Source organism: Balaenoptera ricei, chromosome 16, assembly GCF_028023285.1.
Source record: "Balaenoptera ricei isolate mBalRic1 chromosome 16, mBalRic1.hap2, whole genome shotgun sequence".
Lineage (NCBI taxonomy): Eukaryota > Metazoa > Chordata > Mammalia > Artiodactyla > Balaenopteridae > Balaenoptera > Balaenoptera ricei.
The window spans coordinates 66,057,734-66,081,473 of record NC_082654.1 but is presented as its reverse complement, the minus strand read 5'-3'; the positions used below and the strand labels follow the sequence as shown (position 1 = coordinate 66,081,473).

Genomic DNA, 23,740 nt, shown 5'->3' with positions numbered 1-23,740 from the left:
AAAAAGAAAATGAAGACTGAACACAGAAAAGAGCTATACTGCAGAAATCTTTCTAGAAATTCTAAAAGGAATTACATCCCTAGTTTACTGTAAATCAGTGTTATAAATTGTTTTCTTTCATCTGAAAGAACCAATTCTATTTTGGAAGCTAAATGCAGTTAGCTTTCAAAATATGAAAATGCATGTAATAATGTAGATTTAAAAAAATTAAAAACAGGACCTTGGAATAATAAGGAAAAAACCTTATCCACTAAAGTGAATCAATTAATCTCCTGTGAGAATAAGTTTATTAGATTCCATTCTCATAAAACACAAAATTAGAAATACTTACACAAAAACTGTTTTTTCTTTTCCAATGGTAATTCGTGAAATACTTCCCAAAACATTTTTATTGTAGGATGTTCTGCCCAATATTCTCCTTTGTATTCTGTATTCTAAAAACAACACAACTTTTTATTAATATTAAGGGATATCTTGAATCTGACAAACTGGCTTCCTTAGCACATAAAGCTAACATTGTCCAGGTGTTTGAAACTCATGTGATTCAGTTAATTACTTACTACTTCTTGGGCATTTTGCAACTATTAGTTCCAGGGGAAAGGGAAGAAAATACCTATGAATCAGCAGAAATGTCTCCCCCCTACCAATTCAAAGAACATGACAGGATTGTAATATCATCTTCCAAAGTTAATATTTAAAGGATAAACCAGAATTACTAAAATATTAATGGATTATTAAAGTTCAACATGGAATTAAGTATCTGTAATAATTATAAAATTTTCTTTCCCGATATTGATGAACAGAAGTCATACTAATTATTTTGTATTATTCTATCTTCTCTTTAAAAAATAAATGGCTCTAAGAGCAACACTAGTAATTTTCTGTGGTGGTTCCCAAGACGGCCCTCCAAGATCTCTGCCTCCTGCTGTTCACACCCTTGTGTAGTCCCCGCCCACACCGAACAGACCTGACCTCTGATCATTAGGATACTGTAGATATGAGAATACATGACTTCTGAGGCTAGATGACAAAAACTTCTGTGGCTTTAGCTTCTTTTTGATCACTCACTCTGAGGCGGAGCCAGCTGCCATTTCATGAGGACATTCAAACAGCCCCATGGAGAGGTCCTCATGGTGAGATTCTGAGGCCTTTGGTCAGCAGCCATGGGAGTGAGCCATCTTGGAAGGGAAATTCTATCCTTAAATCTCAGATGACTAACAGCAACAGTCAGTATTATGACTGCAACCACATGAGAGACGTCTGAGCTAAAATCACTGGACTAAACCACCTCTGAATTCCAGACCCTCAGAAACTATGTGAGATAATAAATGTCCCTGTCATCTTTCAGCCACTATGTTTTGGGGTAATTTGCAACAGAACAGCTAACATACTTCCCCTGTAACACACACCCCTCCTTTCCTTGTTCATCAGGCTCATTTCTATTTATCCTTTAGGGTTCAGATTAAATGTCACCTAATTCATTCACTGACTCATTCAGCACATATATAATGAGCTTTAGTCAAAATTTGGGGCCATGGGGAAACTTCGGTGAACAAAGTTCTTACTTACCTGGTAAACAGTACCATCTATGAGAGGTTTTCCCAGTTTCTGTACCCTAGGTCAGGCTTCTCCTTATATACCATTCACTAAACTCTCTTCCTTTATATTCATCACAGTTCAATTATTTAATGTCCAGCTTCCTTAATAGAGGACAAAGACCATGTCTCACTCTTATTTACTGCTCTCTTCCTAATCTGTTGCATAGTATCAGGCATCCAGTAGGGGCTCAATGAATATTTGCTTGTGGGCTTCTTGAATTTGGGGCTCTTTTTGTAGCCATGATTATCTCAATCACTGAACTCTTGAGAAATCCACAACATATTTGCTATTAATTTATAAAGGTTTGGAGAAAATGGTTTGAATTTTAGAAATCAGCTGATGTATTAACTTGTTTGAATTAGCCTGTGAGCATGTTAGTGGGGAAATGAAAGGAGGATGCCTAGTTTTTTCTATTTTCCTTTTTTTTTTTTTTTTTAACCTCAAGATGGTTCTGGGGAAATGTGTACACAGTCCTGATGAAGAAGAGCATTTAAAGTCACAAATCATAATCAATGAAATTATAATGAATCAGGTACACAGTGGAAAAAACTAAGTATACTAAGTACACTAAAATATACTAAAAAAATGTCTTGTCTTACTGAATGAACACTTCTATCAGTTATATCTTCAGGCAAGGTTTTAACTACTTGCCGAGTACCCTTCTAAGGCTCTGGGAATACAGCAGTGAACAAAGAGAAAAAAATCCTGCCTTTATGGTGCTTAACATTTGTAGTGGGGGGTAAGGAGCAGCAGACAGTAAAGACAATTAAGTAAAATTTTATTTAGTCAAATTCAAAGAAGAAAAAAGCACAGAAGGGAGATAGGGATGTATATGTGCACATGTGCAATTTTTAGTAAGTTACCCAGTGAAGGTCTCTGAAAAGATATAAAGACATAAAGGAAGTGAGAGCAAGAAACATTTGGAATTACCAAGGTGAAGAGAATTCCAGACACAGGAAATAGAAAGGCCACAAGACTGGAGGGTTCTAGGCTCAGCAAAGAAGCCAATAAGGCTGAAGCAGAGTGAGAGGAGGAATGAAAGAAGATGAGGCAAGAAGGATAAACTGTGTAGGATCTAAAGTGTGATGAGAGGTCATTACATTGTTTTCATTGTAGAGTGACTGGAGGTGGGGTCCATTTCCACTGGGGTATCCTTAAAGTCAATACAGCTTTCTTCTCTTCAGCAGATCAATTTACCCCCAAAAAGAAATCTTCAATCTCCTTCCTAGAGGATTTAAGCCTGGCTACCAGCTTTCTGAGTGCCAGCTTCAGTTCTACCTGTTTTCCCAGATTCTAAAGCCTCTCTCCAGAGCTGTATTTTGCTGGGTAGGAGAGGGGATGTGGGAGGTCTAACAGTCCCTTACGTTAGCTCTGAAGTCATCCCATTGCTTTTAGCCCTGCCCTGCATCCCTGCCATTACAGCAGCATGATGCGCCAGTTCCTGAGCCTTTCAGAGATTCTACAGTGTGACACGGGTTGCCTCTTGACAACCCTGTCCCTCTGGAGGCTTCAAATTCAGTTTTCTTTGTTCTAAGTCACTCAACTCACCCACCTATTCTCTCTCTCTCTTTTTAAAAATATTGATTTTATTTATTTATTTTCCTTATTTTTTTTGGCTGCGTCGGGTCTTAGCTGCAGCACACGGGATCTTTGTTGAGGCATGCGGGATCTTCTCGTTATGGTGCACTGTCTCTTCGGGTCTCTCTCTAGTTGTGGCGTGCAGGTTTTCTCTCTCTAGTTGTGGCACAGGGGCTCCAGAGCGTGTGGGCTCTGTAGTTTGCGGCGTGCAGGCTCTCTTGTTGAGGCGCGTGAGCTCAGTAGTTGTGGCGGGCGGGCTTAGTTGCCCCAAGGCATGTGGGATCTTAGTTCCCTGACCAGGGATCAAACGCACTTCCCCTGCATTGGAAGGTGGATTCTTTACCATTGGACCACCAGGGAAGTCCCCATCCACCTACTTTCTATCTTCCAAAGCTATTTTTTCTCTTGCTCACTGTATTTTTTTGGGGGGGAGGTGGTTATTCCTATTTTTATTCCTTTGTTGTCATTCTAGTGAGATTTTGGGAGGGAGCAGAGAAAAATGTGTTTATTCCAATATGTCTAACCAGAAGTCCTAATTTTTTTTTAATTTAAAATTTTTATTCCCTAAATTATTACACAGTAAAATTGACTTTTTCTGACATGTGTATAGTTCCATGAGTTTTAAACACATGTATAGATAAACCACCACCACAATCAGGATACTGAACAATTCCATCACCCCAAAGAACTCTCTTGTGTTACCCCTCTGCAGTCACACTCTCTCCATCCCTAGCCCCTGTTCACCATAGTTGTGGCTTTTCAAGAATGTCATATAAGTGGAATCATATGGTATGTAATTCTCTGAGACTGACTTCTTTCACTCAGCATAAGGACCCTGAGAGTCATCTCAGGCGTTGCATGTGTCAATAGTGCCTTCCGTTTTAACACACAGCAGTGTTCTCCTGTGTGGATGCAGCACAGTTGGTTTATCCATTCACCCACTGAAGGACATCTGCGTTGTTTCCAGTTTTTGACTTGTAGATTTTTAAAAACATAATTAAAAAAATAACTTGTAGTAAAATACACATAACCTGAAGCTGATCATCTTAACCTTTTTAAAGTGTACAGTTTGGTAGCATTAAATACATTGGCATTACATGCAACCATCACCACTTTCCATCTCCAGAAGCTTTTCATTTTGCAAAATTGAAACTCTGTACCCATTAAACAATAATGCCTCTTTCCTCCCTTGTTTACAGATTTTTGTGTGAACATAATATCTAGGAATGGAACTGCTAGAGAATGTAACAAATATATGTTTAATTTTATGAGAAAATGTCAAACTGTTTCCAAAGTGGCTGTATCATTTGTATTCTCAACAGCAATGTATGAAAGTTCCCAATGCTTTGTATCCTTGTTAGACTTAGTAACATATTTTTTTATGTTAGCTAACTTAATAGGTATACAGTATAGAACTACTAATGCAAAAGCTGTATCAGAGGTTGCTAGATTACAAAGATGGAAAAATGTATAGATCAACCCTGCATACATCTTTCTTAAAGTTGATCTAACCTAGCACTTTTTACTAAATGTTTATCTTAAGAAATATCTGAGAATTACTTGTATAGAAAAGAAGGAAAAGAAAAAAAGTTGTTTAAGAATTCCCAATCTTCTCCCTAAAGTTTCCTGTATTGGTTAAGGCATCAGTAATGAAGATCATGAGTATTATTTATTCTCTGATAAAAAATTTAACATTGAGACTAATCAGAAAAAAAGGAAACAAAGATCTTAATCACTGTGAGTGCTTTTCATAATGGTTTTCCTAGGATTGAGGCAGAATGAAAACCCATTCAGTTTTAGCTGGGGCTTCTATTCAGCCTCTGTCATAGATAACATTTTTCTATATGAATACCACCAATACCAGAGATACAAAAATGCTATCTAATTCATACAATTAAAATTCATTCATTGTGGAGTAAGAAGGGTACAGTGTTTTCCTATAAAAACGATAGTACTAAATAGTGTACAATGGAAAATAATAAATGAAAGAGCAAGATTTCCATCAACAAGCCATGTTTTCCTTTTGCCTTTCCATTTAAACAATATCATAGATTTGTTTTCCCCTACCTTTTCCAGTTGCTTCCAGTCATAATTTGTATTTCCAATAACCATTGCTTGTAGTTCATTCGGCTGGAAGAGCTGAAGGACTTTTCCTCCACAGACCTTATGAAAGCCCGCATGAAAAGCATCAAATAAGGAAGCCACTGATTTATTGAATATGTAATCCACATAAGCATCAACAAACTCCTGCCTAGAAATGAAAAAGCACACATGCACAGAATATAAAAGTCATTTTTTATAGAGAATACATATTGAAGTCTTATTAAAACTTTGAATGCAGCTGTACTTTTTGCTACTTATGTATAAAACTGAGAAAGTATGAGTAAGGTTCAAAGGGACAACGTCTTTATGAAGAAGTCTATTATTCTTTCTATTCAAAAATCTGGTATATCTATGAGGCATGTACAATCTCTCATTTACAGCCATTCTTAGGCTATTTCTAAGTGAAAGATTTCATTTCCTAATGGGGAGAATGATGATACAAATGGCTATCAAAAATATTTTTAAATTATTCACAAATTATTCAGAATTTATATGTACCATTCCACATACATCCCTAAAAAGAATAACCTCTTAAAAATACTAGGTGACAAAAAAAAAAATGAGAGCTTTGGGATTCAGACTATTTGACAGACTACAGTCTGTTTTTCCTTGGGTTTCAAGGAATCTGATAACACAATTTATTTAAAAAACTAAAAACCCAAGAGGGACACTAAGTATTCTTTAAGGATAATCATTAAAGATTACAAGTGCAGTTTCTTTTCAAATGTATGTGCACATACATATAAACACACACATACACATGAACACTTTTGATGCTTTTCTTCCTGTTACGATACAAAAGGAAACTATGATGAAAAAAGGAAACCCCTTTACCCATAATTAGAACTACAATTTTATTCAATATGTTCTGTTAGACACAAATACTTTATGAGCTATCTGGTCAAACCAATAATGAGAATGGGTACTAGAGGATTTTGATATTTCATACTCTTGTTTTCCAAATTAAAAAGGATGATTCTATAAATGGGAATACTGGTAAATTTAGTCATCTACAGATAATCATTTTAGCAAAGTTTAAAATAATACCAAACTGAATTTACAAAGAGGGGAAAAAAAAAGGTTAAAGGGGGCCCTAAGGAAAAATTAATAATAGCATATGCTTATCAGCATAAGGTTCTGATGAGAAGAAACAGATAATTTTGTAATGCATAATTTTATAATTAATCTAATTAGAAAGTCAAATTTATACTAGTTAAGTCTCGTAAGTACAAAAGGTTAAATTGTTTTATGTGCTAACATTTTTGCCTTCAACACTTTCATTATGTAACTAGGACTGGCAGTGCAAAGATCAAAATTCTTTAAATTACTTCTAAACTAAATAATCTATGGGAAACAATATTTGTTAGAAACTTAAAGAATTAGTCCAACAATAGAAACTTTAAAAGCTGAAAAAAACAATCTTTCTAAATCATAGTCAAAGTTTTTCAAAACCAAGATTTTTTTTAAAGGGTAAGTAGAAAGACCTAAATTTTTTTCACATTATTTTTAAAACAGCTTTATTTTTTATCAAAGTAGAAGTATATACAGTTTAAAATGTCAAACAGTAATAATCCCAACAGCCAACATTTACTGAGCACATACATGTGCTAGGTACTATTCTAAGCATTTTAAAATTATCGCCTCATTTAATCCTCAAAATAACCCCATGAAGTATGTATAATTTACCATCCCATTTTACGGAAAAAGAGACTATGAGGCATGGAGACATAAACTAATTTACCTAAACTTAGTTATACAGCTTCTAAATAGTAGAATCAGGATTATAATCATTTGGATCAAGTCCCTGGCAATTTGAAGAAAACTATTTGTTAACTATTTTTGCTATTCCTTCTGATATTTACCTTCAAACTTCAACAACACAGTTCCATTGTTATTCCTTGATTTACAATTATAAATATTATCTGATGAAGTGAATACTGAATATTGGTTCAATATTTATTGTTAACATTTTTATGATTATAAATATTCAGCTAGGGAATATTCTATGATTACTTTTCTTAAAAAGAACTTTTGTTTCCCTTAGGTTGCTACCTCATCTCCAACTTCAACAGAAATGTCAATCTCCTCTAGATTCATTCAAATATATTAGGTTGCATTTTTCTCCTGAAGACATTCCTCCTGGAGCCCTCCATCTTCTTGATCTACCACAGATTGATTGCTCTTTCTAAATCATGTACACACTGCTGTTCCTCTTTGTCTCTCCTATTTTTTTTTTTTGGATCCCCTGTCTTCCTCGTTCTTGGTTCAATTCCTTGTTTTGATAGGACACATCCTCCAGTAACTTCCTAAGAAAAATGCGTTGGAAGTAAATTCTGAGACTCTGCATGTATAAAAATGTTTTTATACACCACATACTTGATAGTTTCAATATAGAATTCTATGTTAAAAATAATTTTTTCCCAGAATTTTGATCTCCTAGCTTCAGTGTCATTCTTTAGAAGTCTGATGTTATTTTGATTCTTAATTCTTTGTGTATGGTCTGCTTTTTTTTTTCTGAAAGGTTTTAGGGTCCCTTTTTCTTTGGGTTTTGAAATTTCATGTATTTTTCCCTTGGCATATGTTTTTTCAGTTCCCATGCTTTCCATCTTAAAAGGCATGTCATTCAGTTCCGGGAATTTTTTTTTCATACCATTTCTTTGACAAATTTCATTCATTCCATTTCCTTCAGTGAATTTTTTTCAGTTTTTCATAGTATCCTTATGGATGCTACTCTTACCATCTTGAGGATACTGATTTCAATTTTCATTGAAGTTTTGTTTTTCATCCTACACTGTGTTTCCTTGGCATTCTTTTTCACTGTTTTGGTCTTTTCTTAAATGTCTACTGATCTTTGGTTATTTATTTACATTTAAAAGTTAGGCAGTTTTCCCAGAGAAGAATCCTCCAATATAGAGTGTCAAGGAGGAGGGAGCTGTAGACTGTCACTTAATCTCCCTGTTTTCATTTCAGCCCTTTGTCCCTGGCTGTGCCTAACTGCCCTCAAATCCAAAGTTCCTTTAGTTCAATCTCCCCAGAATGTAAATTTCCAATCTGCCTATGCTGGAGAGGGGAAGTTGCCAGCTACTTGTGTACTAAGGGAAATGGGTTTCTAACTGCTTCTTATAACAGCCAATCTTTCTCTTTCCAGCTTCCCCTTAAACTCCACATACATATACATTTTAACCTGTTTTTTATTCTCAATGCCTGAGCCTTTGTTCTGCAACATGAACTGTCTGCCTTCCTGGCTCCCAGTCCATCTTATGTTGCAGCTTTTTCTGGCTGGCTCAAGTCAGGCACCACTGGTTTCTAGCTTCCAAAAATGTGTTTGCTGTTGTCTCCTCTCCCTTCTCTTTGTTCTTGTTGTTAATGATCTTTTAATCCCTTTATTAATGTCTTAAAAGGAGCAAAAGGAAGATTAATTACGTCCTTACCATTCAAAATAAGTTTTATCTGAGTAAAAACTTAAGGTTGTGACATATTTCTAAATACAGAAGAAAATGCCTACTGAATCTTTTTACTACCACTGATGCTGCTTATAATTCACTTACCGATTTTGTTTGTTAACAGCTGTGTCTGCACCATTTAGAACCAGTTCTTTCACTTCTGTTGCACCAAAGTTTTCAACTGTGATCTATTAATTTAAATTTTTAAAAAAAGTCAATGTCAGACTCAAAACTTATTAGATTATTTTAATAACCTATTATTATAATCTACCTTTCTCTCATTAAATATAAGAAGTAATAAATTTGCAGTAAAATTCTGCTACCATAAGCTTATTTGTGAATTCTGCATAAAGCCACAACTAGAAATCTTCCTCTTCTCTGGCAGTTTGAAATCCTACCTTGACTAACTAATTACAAATTAACAAGGTGTTTGGTTTGTTAAAAACAGGAAACTGAGTATTTATCGTGTGTAAAACTTCAGAAGGGTCACTATAGGAGTAAAATATTAGAAAGGATGTTTTCCACTGACAAGTGAAAGACTCCAAGTCAGAATGCATTCAGTTTAGACTAGCTATGCATTCTTCCCACATGATAGCTGCTACTCTTGAATTCTTCCTTGCTGCATTCTTAATTACAGGTTGTTTTTCCAGTTTGCCATTAATTTGGTCTATAAAGAGCCGGTTATTTTGAAACTTTTTATTTCCCTTACTAGTGTGTTCATTTTCCTATAAATGTTACCATTCCCACCTTTCAATCTTTCCTCTTCCTATTCCCTTTTTTTTTGAATATTATCCTCCTCTTTTAAAACATTTTTTTTAGTATCTGTTGTCTATAAAACACTATGGTGGGAGTGGGATGATAAGAGATGAATAAATCCCTGCTCTGGAGTTTACTATCTAATAAAAGAGGAGAAATGTGATATGTAAACAACTCATTATAATAAAATAAATGCTATAATAGAGACATGAACAAAATACTATCAGACCACAGAAGAAAGAAAACTTACTTCTAACTAGAGGAAGTATTAAAAACCTTGAGGAAGAAATGTCATTTGAAAAGCACCAAGAAGGGTAAGTAGGGCTCTGAAAGATTAGGAGAGGGTGGAAATTTCTGACTGAGGACAGAGATTGAACAAAAGAATAGATATGAGAGCAAATATCAAAAAAAAGTATGCCCCTAAAAAACAGGGATGGTAAGGTATATAAAAGAATATTGTGAGACATGACAAAATGTAGTATGAATGGAAGGATACAATGAAAGTTAGAAAGAAAGCCAGATTACAAAGGTCTTTGAAGTCCATTATAAAGCTATTATTCTACAAGTAATAAAGAGCCACTGAACGTCTAGGAAAGAAATGGTAATAGGAAGGAATGTTTCAATTACCACAGTTCTTAAATATACTAAGCATTCACAAACTTGGTGATTGATAAATCAGAAATTAAATTGCTTGGAACCCAATGTTTCAGTCAACTGAGATGATCAGTAAAGATTCAATGATAACTGACATGGTTATAAGTGAATCAACTGAAAAGAACTAAAATTTCATAGTAAACAGAAGTGCAAGGAGGATTTTTTTTCTTGAAAACAATTAAACATTACTAAAATAAATTAACTTATTTCCCCTAAATCTATCAAATTTTCTTATAACTAAACTATGTGCCAATTCTTAAAATGATCAAAGAATGGATAAACTTTTTTGAGGAGGCACATAATTTTTTTGGTAAGTTGTGTGATAGTGGAATATGTTATCTTTTGTCAGCTTTGACCATAAAAACATAAAGAGAACTGTTTAGGGATGGGGGACACACAAAGTTTTTGAAAAGAAAAGACATAAAAAAAGAAAAATTGAAGGTTTTACCATTTTCCCAAGAGTCTAATTTATAATACTGATATTGTTACTTCTGAAGTGACTTATAATCCTTGCTGATTTTCTCTTCTTTAGTTGTCAACTAGTCTACTTCTGCCAGATTCTCATTTGTCAATGGCCTTGCATGTAACTGGATGATTTACTGAACACCCCTCTCAGAGAATTAAGTTCTGCATCTTTTACAAGATTTGCAATTTCATTTTCCAAATAATATTCCAGTGTATTTGTATTTGTATTTGTATTGCATCCAACCGTAAGACTAAATAATAGGCAAGGATGAATGTTAGTGTGAAAGGGATATCTGAGTGGGAATTAATCTTTTAGGTGGCAAATTCATTAGTGAATATTTTCATGTTACAAGAACCTATGCTTCTCTAAACATTCGTGTAATTGCAGACTCAAAAAATGAACACTTGAATAAAGAGGACCTCTTGTATTTGTAAAGATCTTTAGTATAATGTTAAACAACATAGGCTTTGAAGTCACAGAGCTGGATACAAATACTATCTCTGAAATGTGATGATTGTTTACAGTTTTCTTTATATGTAAAATAAGGATAATAATACCTATCTCTTGGGATTATGAGGATTAAATGAAATAATGCATGTACTGTGACTAGCATATAGTTAATGCTCAATAAATGTTAGCTAAAGGGTTCTTTAAGAATTCCATCCATCAAAATAAAGAAAAACCATAAGGCACAGCTGATAAATAAAAAGGGATGATGAACACTCAGGCTACTCTATGTCTTTCCATCTTACCGTAAAATTAAGACAAAATGTTTCCTCAACATTATCTTCTGGATAATCCAGTAACTGTTGCATGCTTCTGAAAAACAATATATATGTTTCTTTGAAGTAAAATATTATTGAGTATTTTGACTATTTTGCTTATGACTAAGTATATATTTCTCATTCATTCTTGATCAAATCCTTTTGTTAATTTGTACTTTTATATTTGTTTCAGAATGGTGGAGGTACAATGGCCATCTTATAAACAATGCTGAAGAAAAAAAAAACCTACTCTAAGGCTTTCATCTCTTGCTTTGAATACAAAAGCATGTATCCACCCATTTTCAACACTTGTTCTTATTTATATACAATTTTTATTCCATTTTATGTAATAAATAAAAAGAAACTTTACATATTACATGTAGGAATGAAGGTGATTAGAAGTAAAAGTCCAAATTAATCATTTAACTACATTCAGGAAACATTACCTTCCTAAATTTATTATCAGATATTCACAAAGTATTGTTAAACTAAAAATTCAGTACATGGTTTTATACACATAACGCTTTCAGTAGAAAATTCTCAGTCTGAGTAACACAATGGGTTTTCCTTTATTAGAAGGGCTATTAGTTTATTTTGGAAATTCAACAAGAACAACAGAAACATAATTATTCCTAAAAGGAAAGCTTCTGAACATTCCCCATTTCCTATTTTCTAAACCCCACTCTTGCCACTTTTTACAACTAACCTCCCAACATCAGGCATTAGTTCTTTCAAATCATCCAGAGATGGCTTCTTTTTTAGCAGTTTCTTATACAAAGCCAAAGGAAAATGGAGGTCCACAATAGTAAAATTATAAATTGCTAATCCACAGATAACACCAATCAAGTGGAACAAATCACTGTCTTCAAATGTCTAAAATTATAAAGGAAAAATAAGTAAAGACTTGTTCTCCAAGTTAAAATATTAAACTTTCTCTGATTACAAAAACACATACTTGTGGTAGAAAATTTTGGAGATACAGAAAAAAGTAATGAATAATAGGAAAAAAGTTCATTCTCATTCCCATCTCCCTGGGACAATATCACTGTTAGTATTTTTGCACATTTCCATTCAATGTATTTTCTGGGACAAACAAAATTAAAATTTAGTTGAGATGATACTAAACATATAATTTCACAACTGGCTTTTTCCCCAGAAATAGAATCATTTTCACATCATTAAGCATTACATTAATAAATGAAATAATTACTAGAACTTTTTTTCTGATTTAAAAAATTATACACATTCAAAATTTGGAAAATAAAAAACCTAAAGAAGAAAATGAATTAAACACCTGTAATCCAATCACTTAGAAACACCCAAAAACAACGATTTAAAATTTTTTAAATGTATTTCCATCTACTATAAGTTCAGAAAAATAATTTAAAACATATTATATTTAAGGCTTTCTCATTTTTCTAATTACAACACAAGTATTTTCTTATGTCATTAAATATTCTTCCAGGACTTCCCTGGTGGCACAGTGGTTAAGAATCCACCTGCCAATGCAGGGGACACAGGTTTGAGCCCTGGTCCGGGAAGATCCCACATGCCGCAGAGCAACTAAGCCCGTGCGCCACAACTACTGAGCCTGCGCTCTAGAGCCCATGTGCCTAGAGACTATGCTCCACAATAAGAGAAGTCACCGCAGTGAGAAGCCCACGCACCACAATGAAGAGTAGCCCCCGCTCACTGCAACTAGAGAAAGCCTGAGCGCAGCAACAAAGACCCAAAGCAGCCAAAAATAAATTAATTAAAAAAAAATTCTTCCAGAACACAATTTTTAATGGTTGCATATTATATCATATAAAAGTTCCATGGCTTACTAAGTTAGCTATTTTAACTGTAGTTGGACATTTAGATTAAAATATTAAAAACAATGCTTATTCCCCTCACCTCTCCCACCCCAGTAATCTTTAGAGAATTAACATATGGTCACAGGAAATTCTGTAAACATGACAATTAAGAGCAAACAATTTTTAAACTAGATCTGGGGCTCCAGATCTGGTTCATTCACTATCTAGCCTCAGTGTTTCCAAGATAAAAGTAGTATTAATTTCATATGGTTGTTGTGAGGATTAAGTGGAATAATGTATGTAAAATGCTTTTAGCACAGTTCCTACAGCACACAGTGAAGGCTCAATAAATATTATTCTAATTAGCTAGTAATTTTCAAAAGAAGATGGGCATCTTTTTTGCATATATTTTGGTCCGTAGTTTGGAATACTTCCTTAGAAGAAATTCTGCTTTGCAAGGAAGAATTTCAAAGTCAAAGGAAAGTTAAGCATACTATCAAACTCTTCCTCCGCAACTGTTCTAGTTTGTACCACCATTTGTAGTCCAGGAAAATGACTATCTTTCCACATTTTCATCTGCATACACATACCATAGACACATAAAACATATTTCTGAGTTAAAAAATGACAACTTGTTTTACTATATATTTTTTACTATTAGTGATACTGAAAATTAGGGATTTGTGTGTTTGTGAAATGCCTCTTTGTATACTTTGCCCATTTATCTTTTGGGGGCTAGTGTTTACTTATATATTTGTATCTGAATTCATCATATGTCAGGGTTATTACCCTGTGTCATCTTTGTTACATATATGCTTTTTATGTTTTGTTATATCATATTTTTCATTGGTCAAATTAAACTTTTCCTTCTGTGATGTCCTACATTGTGTTGAAGTTTAGAAAGTCCTTCTTAAGTAGGGCAGCCTGAATATGTGTTAATCTCTCTTCTTCCAGAAATCCCTCTAAGTGAGAATAAAGGAATAAAAATGGCATAAACCCACAAGAAAAAAAGAATAGGGGAGGGTTTTAATAGCACTAAAGAGATTTCAATATTTCAAAATATGAAAAGTAAATGGATAGCTTGTCTGTTTCGGTAAAGCAGAAAAAACTGAAACAGTAGCTTGTAGAGGAAAGTCAGTAAAAAACAAGTTCATCTGTCCTATAGGCTCAGGAACTGGAAGTGCCAATTAATACCTGTAAAGTCAGAGGGTAGTCCAGGTAGCTCAGTTAGTAAAACATAAGAATCTGAAAGTCAGAGGTATTAGAGTGGGGTTGAAAATAGGATGCTTGGTGGAAAGGCCGTTGCCTTTTTGGAAAGGATGAACTAAAGAGGCTCTGGAATCTGAGGTAGCTGATGGTCAGGGTGCTGCATTAAAAACAAAGGGATCAAATGAAGGTCTGTACAGTGAACAGTGAGAATCCTAGCTTCCCTTTCCAGTGTCTGGAACACTACTAGAAAACTGACAGCCAGGGCTACAACCTTTCCTGTAAACACAAAGAATAAGAAACTTATACATGCTGACATTTGAGGGTTTGCCCTTGAAAGGCCCCCACCTAATCACTCTATGAACAGGGCCAGTACACAGTGCCCATACACATAAAGTATCTAGGTAGCATTTCAGTGTCACACTCTAAAATAATAAACAGCCAAGAACCACAAGAAAAAGACAAAAGAAACAAACACAAGAAAACTGGAAGAATAAGAGGTATTATGGGAAACAAAGAAAAACAATAAATTTTAAAAGACTACATTTAAAAAGATTAAAATCATAAAATATATCTTTTCAGAACATAATGGAATGAAACTAGAAACCAGTATCAGAAGAAAATATGGAAAATTCACAAAGATGTGGAAATTAAATAACACACTCTTAAAAAAACCAATGGGTCAAAGAAGGTATCACAAGGGAAATCAGAAAATACTTAGAGACTCCTGAAAATGAAAATACACACACAAAAACTTACGGAATGCAGGGAAAGCAGTGCTCAAAAAGAAGTTTTTATATTTGTAAACATCCATTAAAAAAGAGAGGACTTCTCTGGTGGCCCAGTGGTTAAGAATCCGCCTTCCAATGCAGGGGACGTAGGTTCGATCCCTGGTCGGGGAACGAGGATCCCACATGCCACGGGGCAACTAAGCCCATGTGCCGTAACTAGACAGCCTGCGCGCCACAACTACTGAGCCCACGTGCTGTGGAGCCCGTGTGCCACAACTACTGGGCCCGTGCACCCCAACTACTGAGCCCACGCACCACAGCTAGAGAGAGGCCCGCGTACCACAACGAAGATCCTGCGTGCCACAACTAAGACCTGATGCAGCCAAATAAAAAAATTAATTAGTTAATTAAAAAGAAACAATTTCTCAAATAAATAACCTAACTTTATATCCTAAGGAACTACAAAAAGAAGAGCGAACCAAACCCAAACCTAGCAGAGGGGGAAAATAATAAAGATTAAAGTGGAGATAAATGAAATGAGAATGGAAAAGCAATACACATAGCAACAAAACCTAAAGGTGATTCTTTTAAAAGATCAACAGAATTAACAAACCTTTAGCTAGACTGACCAAGAAAAAAAGAGAGAAGACTTACTAAAATCAGGGCTGAAATTGTGGACATTACTATCAACTTCAGAGAAATAAAAAGGATTATAAGAGAATACTATGAATAACTGCATGCTATCAAAACAGATAATCCAGATGAAATGGACAAATTCCTAGAAACACACAAACTACCAACTGACACTAGAAGAATTAGAAAACCTAAAGAAACTTATAACAAGAGATTGAATCATCAATCAAAAACCTTCCAACCAACAAAAACCTGAGACCATATTCTACCAAACATTTAGAAGAATTAACACCAATCATTCTCAAACTCTTCCAAGAAATGGAAGAGAAGGAAACAGTTCTTAACTCATTCTATGAGGTCAGGGATACCATGATACCAAAGCCAGACAACGACATCACACACACACACACAAAAGAAAACTATACAGCAGTATTCCTTGCAAATAAGAACAGAAAAATCATCAACAGAATACTAGGAAACTGAATCCAGCAGCACATTAAAAGGATTACACACCATGACCAAGTGGGCTTTATCCCAGGATTGCAACGTCGTTCAACATAAGAAAACCAACCAGTGTAATACATCACATAATGGAATGAAGGAAGGAAACCACATGATCATCTCAACTGATGCAGAAAAAAACATATGAATAAAATCCAACACCCCTTCATGATAAATAACTCAATAAACTAGGCATAGAAGGGAATTTCCTTAACATGATTCAAGGTATTTATGAGAAACCCACAGTTGACATTCCACTCAGATCAGGAAAAACTGAGAAGCATGTCCACTGTCACCACTTGCATTTGAAAGCATACTGGAAGTTCAAGGTGGGGCAATTAGACAAGAAAAAGAAATAAAGGTACACAAATTGGAAAGAAAGAAGTAAAATTAAATCTATTGAATTTATAGATGACATGATCTTGTATACAGAAATCCTAAAGAATGCACAAAACTATGAGTGCTAATAAATGAATTCAGCACATGATCAACACACAAAAAATCAGCTCTATTTCTACACAGTAGCAATGAACCAAAAATAAAGAAAATAATTCCATTTATGATAGCATCAAAAAGAATAAAATACTTAGAAATAAATTTAACCAAGGAAGTGTAAGACTTATACACTGAAAACTACAAAACATTGCTGAAAGAAATTAAAAGACCTAAATAACTGGAAAGACATCCCATGTTCATAGACTAGAAGACAGTATTGTTAAGATGGCCATACTTCCCAAACTGATTCAATGCATTCTCTATCAAAACCTCAATGGCCTTTTTTGCAGAAATGGAAAAGCTAACTGTAAAATTCATACAGAATTGTAAGGGGCCGCTAATAGTCAAGAGAATCTTGAATGAGAAGAACAAAGTGGGAGAACTCACACATTCCAATTTTAAAATCTACAAAGCTACAGTAAATAAGACAGTGTAGTACTGGCATAAGAATAGACATATACGCCACTGGAATAAAATTGAGAGTCCAGAAATAAATCCATATAGCTACAGTCAGTTAATTTTCAGCAGGGTGCCAAGACTTAACAGACAATGGCAGGACAACCAGGTATTCACATGCAAAGAATGAAGTTGAACTCTTTCCTCACACCATAGACAAAAATGAACTCAAAATAGATCAAAGACCTAAATATAACAGCTAAAACTATAAAACTCTTAGAAGAAGACTCAGGGGTAAATCTTCATGACCTTGAATTTGTCCATGGTTTCTTAGTTGTAACACCAAAAAGCACAGGCAATAACATAATAGACAAAAAAAAAAAAGACTTCACCAAAATTTAAAACTTTTGTTATCAAAGGACGTTAGCAAGAAAGTAAAAAGATAATTCATACACCGGGACAGAATATTTGCAAATCATATATTTGACAAGGGTCTAGTATCCAGAATACATAAAAGAACTCCTAAAACTCAGCAACAAAAAGAAAAACAAGCCAACTGAAAAAGTGTATAAGACTTAAAAAGACATTTTGCTAAAGAAGGCATACAAATGGCCAAACAAGCACATCATTAGCCAGTAAGGGATGCAAATCAAATCACAACGAGAGGGACTTCCTTGGTAGTCTGGTGGGTAAAAACACAAAGATCCACAATAAAGCTTGTTACGAATGCCCCTCCCCTGGTCTCAAAACATTACCTTTCTGCGGAACTGAATAGAGGCCCATAGAACTCTTTGTGTTCCTGGCAGACAGGCCTCCGCCCCACGGACCCTCTTCAAATTCTACCTGCTACACCACTACAAACTGCCCTAAGAGATCAGTGCCAAGAAAGAGACCATAATTTGAACAGATTGTCCACCTACCTCAGAGGCCATCACGACTATTCAACCATGTCTTACATGCCTGACTGTCAACAAAGGAGGCCTAAAAACTCACAGGTTGTCCCTAATCCCACTTCCATGTGGCAGTGTACAGGCCCTAAAATCTGACACAATGTTACTAACTGTCCCTGCTCCACCAAACCCCTTCTCTGTTCTGGAACTCACAATCTATCATTTGGAAAACTGCCTATATCCTAAACTTCTCCAAATTCTCCTTGCCCCTTTTCTTTTTTTTTTAAAATTAATTTATTTAATTATTATTTTTTGGCTGTGTTGGGTCTTCGTTTCTGTGCGAGGGCTTTCTCTAGTTGTGGCAAGCGGGGGCCACTCTTCATCGCGGTGCGTGGGCCTCTCACTATCGCGGCCGCTCTTGTTGCGGAGCACAGGCTCCAGACACGCAGGCTCAGCAGTTGTGGCTCACGGGTTTAGCTGCTCCGCGGCATGTGGGATCTTCCCAGACCAGGGCTCGAACCCGTGTCCCCTGCACTAGCAGGCAGATTCTCAACCACTGCGCCACCAGGGAAGCCCGCCCCTTTTCTAAATGAACAAGGCTGTCTCCTGAGGATGCTATTTCCCCTGCAGCTCATAATAAATGGTGTTTGTTTAACCTTCCAACCCCTCATACAACCAGGCCTAGAGATAGGTCTCCTGGCTCTTCACTCCTTCTAGACCTCCTTCCATTTGCCTTCTTAAAATCCCAGCTTCTGTGAAACACATGCCAACTGACCATTTCCCTGCTACTGTTCCTTGTGCTGGCATCTAAAGGCATTCATAGTGCACTCATTCACAGATTCTGGCACTATCTTTTGCTTTCTTTTTCTACCACTATTCCTGCCATCGTTTTTGACGATTTCAATACCCGGGCCAAAAAAGGCATCCAACACACTAGCCTCTCAGTCCCTTGAACTGCAATTTTCCAACAGTCTTGTCCTCCCATCACATCACAGACACCCATTCCCATGGTCATATTTTATATTTAAATGCAACCATCCAAATTTTAAGCATCCCCTATCTGACCATCATTTCCTACTTTGTAACTCATCGCCCCCCCAATACTTTGACTCACACTACAACTCAACTCCACCAGCAACTACAATCCATTAACCACACTATTTTTTAAAAAATCATCACCTCCCAACCAAGTCATTACATTTTCCTCCTTACAAAGTTTAAATTCCATAACCCATCAAGATAATCATTCCCCTGCCCTTTCTTCCCTTCTGTTTATACTCACTTGCTAAAACTACAACCTAGTTAAATCAACTGTCTGTCTCATTTTTACCTCTACCTAAGCAGCTAAATGTGACTAAAGAAAAAAAACACAACCATGTTGATTGGTCTCCTTTTAAAATTCATGAACGTAAGTTTCAAATGGACCTCCAATGCCACCAGTCTAACCCTGTATTTATTTACATGGTCATCTTATTTTCCCACTCCCCTAAGTGATTATTTCACTCTTTCTCCTTTCTTCTTCAAACCTCCAACAACCTTCCCCCTATTCGAACTTTCTAACAAACTTGCGTCTTATTTCACTGTAAAGTAGAAATAATTCTAAGAAAACTTTCACAACCTCCCACCATCAAATCTACCAGAAGATTTGTATTTTCATATATACTTGGCTTTCTCTCATGATATTATGGATCTATGTGTCTGACTGGAGTCAATCCTCCACTAGCATACTCATCTCCATCTTTTCTTCACAACTTAAGGACTGTGCTCCTGCAGCTGATATCCCCTCCTGCATGGCTGATTTTCTACTTTCTGAGTAATTAATCACAACAACATGCAAACATGCTTTAATTTCTCGTGTAAAATAAAATACCCTTTCTTGATGGAGAAAAAAATATGTATGGTGTAGCACTTCTTTTTAAAAATACTTCTTATTTTCAAATACTTTAACACTCACAAGAAATTACACAAATAGTACAGAATTCCTCTGTACCCTTTACTCAGTTTTCCCCAATAATAACAGCTTAAATAACCATACTTAAAACCAGGAAACTGACATTGGTATGTGGTATACTACTACATACGTACTTATATTTATTTTTTCAAAAAAGGTTAAACCGTAACATTTCTTTTGAAAAGAATAACTTTAAGAGGAGGGAGGAAATACAGTGGAGGGGGTAGAGACAAAAGTTAGACTTTTTTTAGATACCTTATTTTGTAGACTTGACTTTGGAACTATGTAACTATTTCATATAACTATAAAACTAAATTGAAATTAAATAAGCAATCCTTAAAAATTAAAAATTCTACAAGTTAACCTAAGTGTGTATCTACTTGGTATAATGATACAGAGTGTACCAATTTCAAGTGATATCAAAACACAGTTATTTGCCTGTGTATCTCACCTGGGGTATACTCAAAGGGCAAAAATACCCTGCAAAATACTTAAAAATGAAACAAAACAAAACAAAACTACAGTTGACCCTTGAACAGCTCAGGGGTTGGGGCGCTGATCCCCTGTGCTGTCGAAAATCTGAGTATAATCTTATAGTCGGTCCTCCATCCTTAGATTCAACCAACTGAGAATCGTATAGTATCACAGTATGTATTTATTGAAAATAATCTGCGTAGAAGTGAACCTACACAGTTCAAACTCGTGTTGTTCAAGGGTCAACTGTATTTTCAGTTATCATAATATTGGTTGAAAGGCTGGTATTGTGAGGCAATAAATGTATAAGTCTTGAACATTTTATCACACGAAGCACACCAGGTAGCAAGGAAGCTACTAAACAGTATTAAGATTGTGTCAAAAGGACTCAGGTGCCGAGTTGAAGAGCGCTCCCTGGACAAAAATGGGATAATATTAATAAAGATAATAACTGCAATAGACTGAAAAACATCAACTATGTTTAAGTCCATGAATATATAATAATATTTGAAAACAAAATCAAAAAAATGAATTGTCACCACTGGAGCATGCTAATTCTTTTGAAAAATAAGTAACTACAGAGAGAATTCTTTCCCATATGAACTGTACTAACAAGGATTAAATAGCAGACATGAGAAAATTTCTTTACATATAAGTATCCAAGCTACAAAAATGAAAAAGAAATGTTAGAATTAGAGTAGCACCATTTTGCCACCCCTAATAAATTAACTAGCCTAGGCACTGATCATCATGACTGCTAACATCACAAAGGATAGCCAGTCTCCTGGAAGAATGAATAAATAATACATCAAGGTTTTTAGAACAAATAGTAAATAATTCAAATTTCTTTCAACTCAGAGTCCTACAAATTGAACCATCCATTTCACTTACAGTTTCTAAATCAGGGGCCAACAAACTTTTTCTGTAAAGGGGCAGACGGTAAATATTTTAGGCTTTGTTGGCCATAGGGGCTTGTTGTAACTCCCCACTCTGCCTCTGCCAGTTTTAGCTAGAAAGTAGCAATGGACAATAGGTAAATGAGTAGGCACTGACTTTATGTGCTGGGAAGAACTTTCAGGGACTGTAGTTTGCTGAGTAGTTATCTCTGCCCTAAATTATAAGGTAGAGAAATCAATGATCCCTAATGATAAATTAATTCTCCCCAGAAGAAAAGTTCATCTGGTACTTATTCAATCCTCAAATCTAATTCAGCAGAACAGTCAACATCATTTTCAGGATGACCATTCCGTAATTTATTTTGCTAATCTGAAATGTGTGGTAAGCATTAATGTGTTCTGATGTCTTTGAGTCCAAACATTTATAATTTTTAAAATTGTAATAAAGAAGATCTGTAAATAAAATATGTTAGGTATCTAGTAATAACTCCTATTTATTACTGAGTTAAGTTGAAACATATAGGTATATATACATAGGTGTATATAGACAGACAGATAGATAGATAGATAGATAGATAGATAGATAGATAGAAGTAATTTAGACGGCTGGACTTTTTACCTTATCAGAAAACCAAATGAGCCTGGAATCTTCATAATACCTAAACATGCCATATTTAGGATCCAATAATTCCCTCATGATGAGCAAGAAAAATTCTTTGCGTACCCCTCCTGCATCAACAGCATCTTCTCCAACAAATATAACCTAAAATAGGTTAATGCAAACACTGAATGTAAAGAAATGAACGTATATTCTGGAAACCCTACAACACGTTATTTATTATGAATAAAAGCGTGGCAATTAATAGCTAAAAATTTTTTAAGTATATAATTTTATTAAGATTCAAAGATACACTAAAAATGAACAGGAAAACTTTAAACATATTTTCTGAATAAAAGTTCCAATTATACAACAGAAAATGTTAAATTACCTTGAGTGGCTTTTTGTAGTCTATATTCTTTGTTTTCCTAAGGACTTCCATTGCATCTCCTACTATATTTTCTCTACGTACCACTAGAATTAAGCAAGGATTCACAGATTCAATCACTGGGAGAAAAAGAGAGGAGACATTCTGTCTGTGGGCCTGGTCAATAGCCATCTAGAAAACAAAAGATTAAAAATTTAATAGCAGTGCTATAAAGAAGATGCTGTGACTGAATAAGCTAACCTCTACCTACTAATTATAGATGTCCTATAATTCCTATACTACTGAATTCACACAGCACCTAACACAGTATTCAGCACAGCATCAGAGCTTAATAAACTGAGCATAAAGAGTATCCTTTTGAATTTTTTTCTACTAATGTATAACTGATGATACCATTAAGCTAAGTAAGCATGGAACTGTAATAATTATGATAAATCTGAACACTGTTGTTTCTCAAAAAATAACTAGGATGGAGAGTGAGGAGAAAAAGAAAACAGCATTAAAACAAACCTTTAAAGAGAAAAAGAAACAGCCTGGCCAACTAAAAGGTTTATAGAAATTCATTTAGTAGAGTGATCACCATATATGCTCACAAACCAAGCATTTGGCTTTTACCATTTAAAGCTTTTATTTTTTTCCTATGATTTTCCTTGTGTTCTTAATTCTAAAGTGGACTATCCTACATTGAAAGCACCAAGTGATTAACTTTTTTTTTTTTTTTAATATTTATTGATTTATTTGGCTGCGCCAAGTCTTAGTTGCAGCACGTAGGATCTTTGTTGCCGCGTGTGGATCTTCTTCTTCTTTTTTTTAGTTGCAGCGTGCGGGATCTTGTAGTTGAAGCATGTGGGATCTAGCTCCCTGATCAGGGATCGAACACTGGCCCCCTGCATTGGGAGCACAGAGTCTTAACCACTGGACCACCAGGGAAGTCCTGATTAACTTACCATTTAACAAAGATTGCTAAAAAACTAGCAATCTAGCTGTTAGTATAGAACCCTACAAAAATATTTATTTCCTCTGTTGATGAAAATGGAAATAAGCACATCTCTAAAATTCCTCCTACTATTATTTATTGTTTAAATATATGGAAGAATTTAGAATAGTAAATGCATTTATCTTAAAGGAATAAAAATTGCCATCAAAATTGGGGGAGGGGTAATTTTTAAAAGCATTTTTAGAATATTAAGTGCTCAAGGTCTCATCTCATCCTTAGTCCTCAGCCTCTATAGTCTGATATTCTATACCAGAGGAAGAAACTCAAAAACTTTTAAATTTACAAGTTCAAATGATAAAGCAAACCTACTGTAGTCCTTCACGGTCATAATGTAAACTAGTTTTAAAAATTCTCATTATAAAGGAGAGAATGTTCAGCTTAAAGTGGGGGGCGGGGCAGGGGGGAAGGAGAGTGGGGAGGAGGAA

General features: G+C 35.1%; 1 protein-coding gene across 5 annotated transcripts in view; it reads right to left on the bottom strand.

Moving 5' to 3' along the window:
• The window catches only part of HERC4 (HECT and RLD domain containing E3 ubiquitin protein ligase 4), a 131,147-nt gene that overhangs the window by 1,226 nt on the left and 106,181 nt on the right, over positions 1-23,740 (bottom strand). For all 5 annotated transcript variants that reach the window (XM_059899275.1, XM_059899273.1, XM_059899276.1 and 2 more), the window contains 7 exons: positions 22,322-22,489; positions 21,952-22,095; positions 12,070-12,236; positions 11,352-11,418; positions 8,829-8,911; positions 5,245-5,428; positions 332-434 (listed from right to left, as the gene is read on the bottom strand). In XM_059899275.1, the coding sequence (XP_059755258.1) occupies positions 332-434; positions 5,245-5,428; positions 8,829-8,911; positions 11,352-11,418; positions 12,070-12,236; positions 21,952-22,095; positions 22,322-22,489 (916 nt within the window). The remainder of the gene's footprint in view (positions 1-331; positions 435-5,244; positions 5,429-8,828; positions 8,912-11,351; positions 11,419-12,069; positions 12,237-21,951; positions 22,096-22,321; positions 22,490-23,740) is intronic.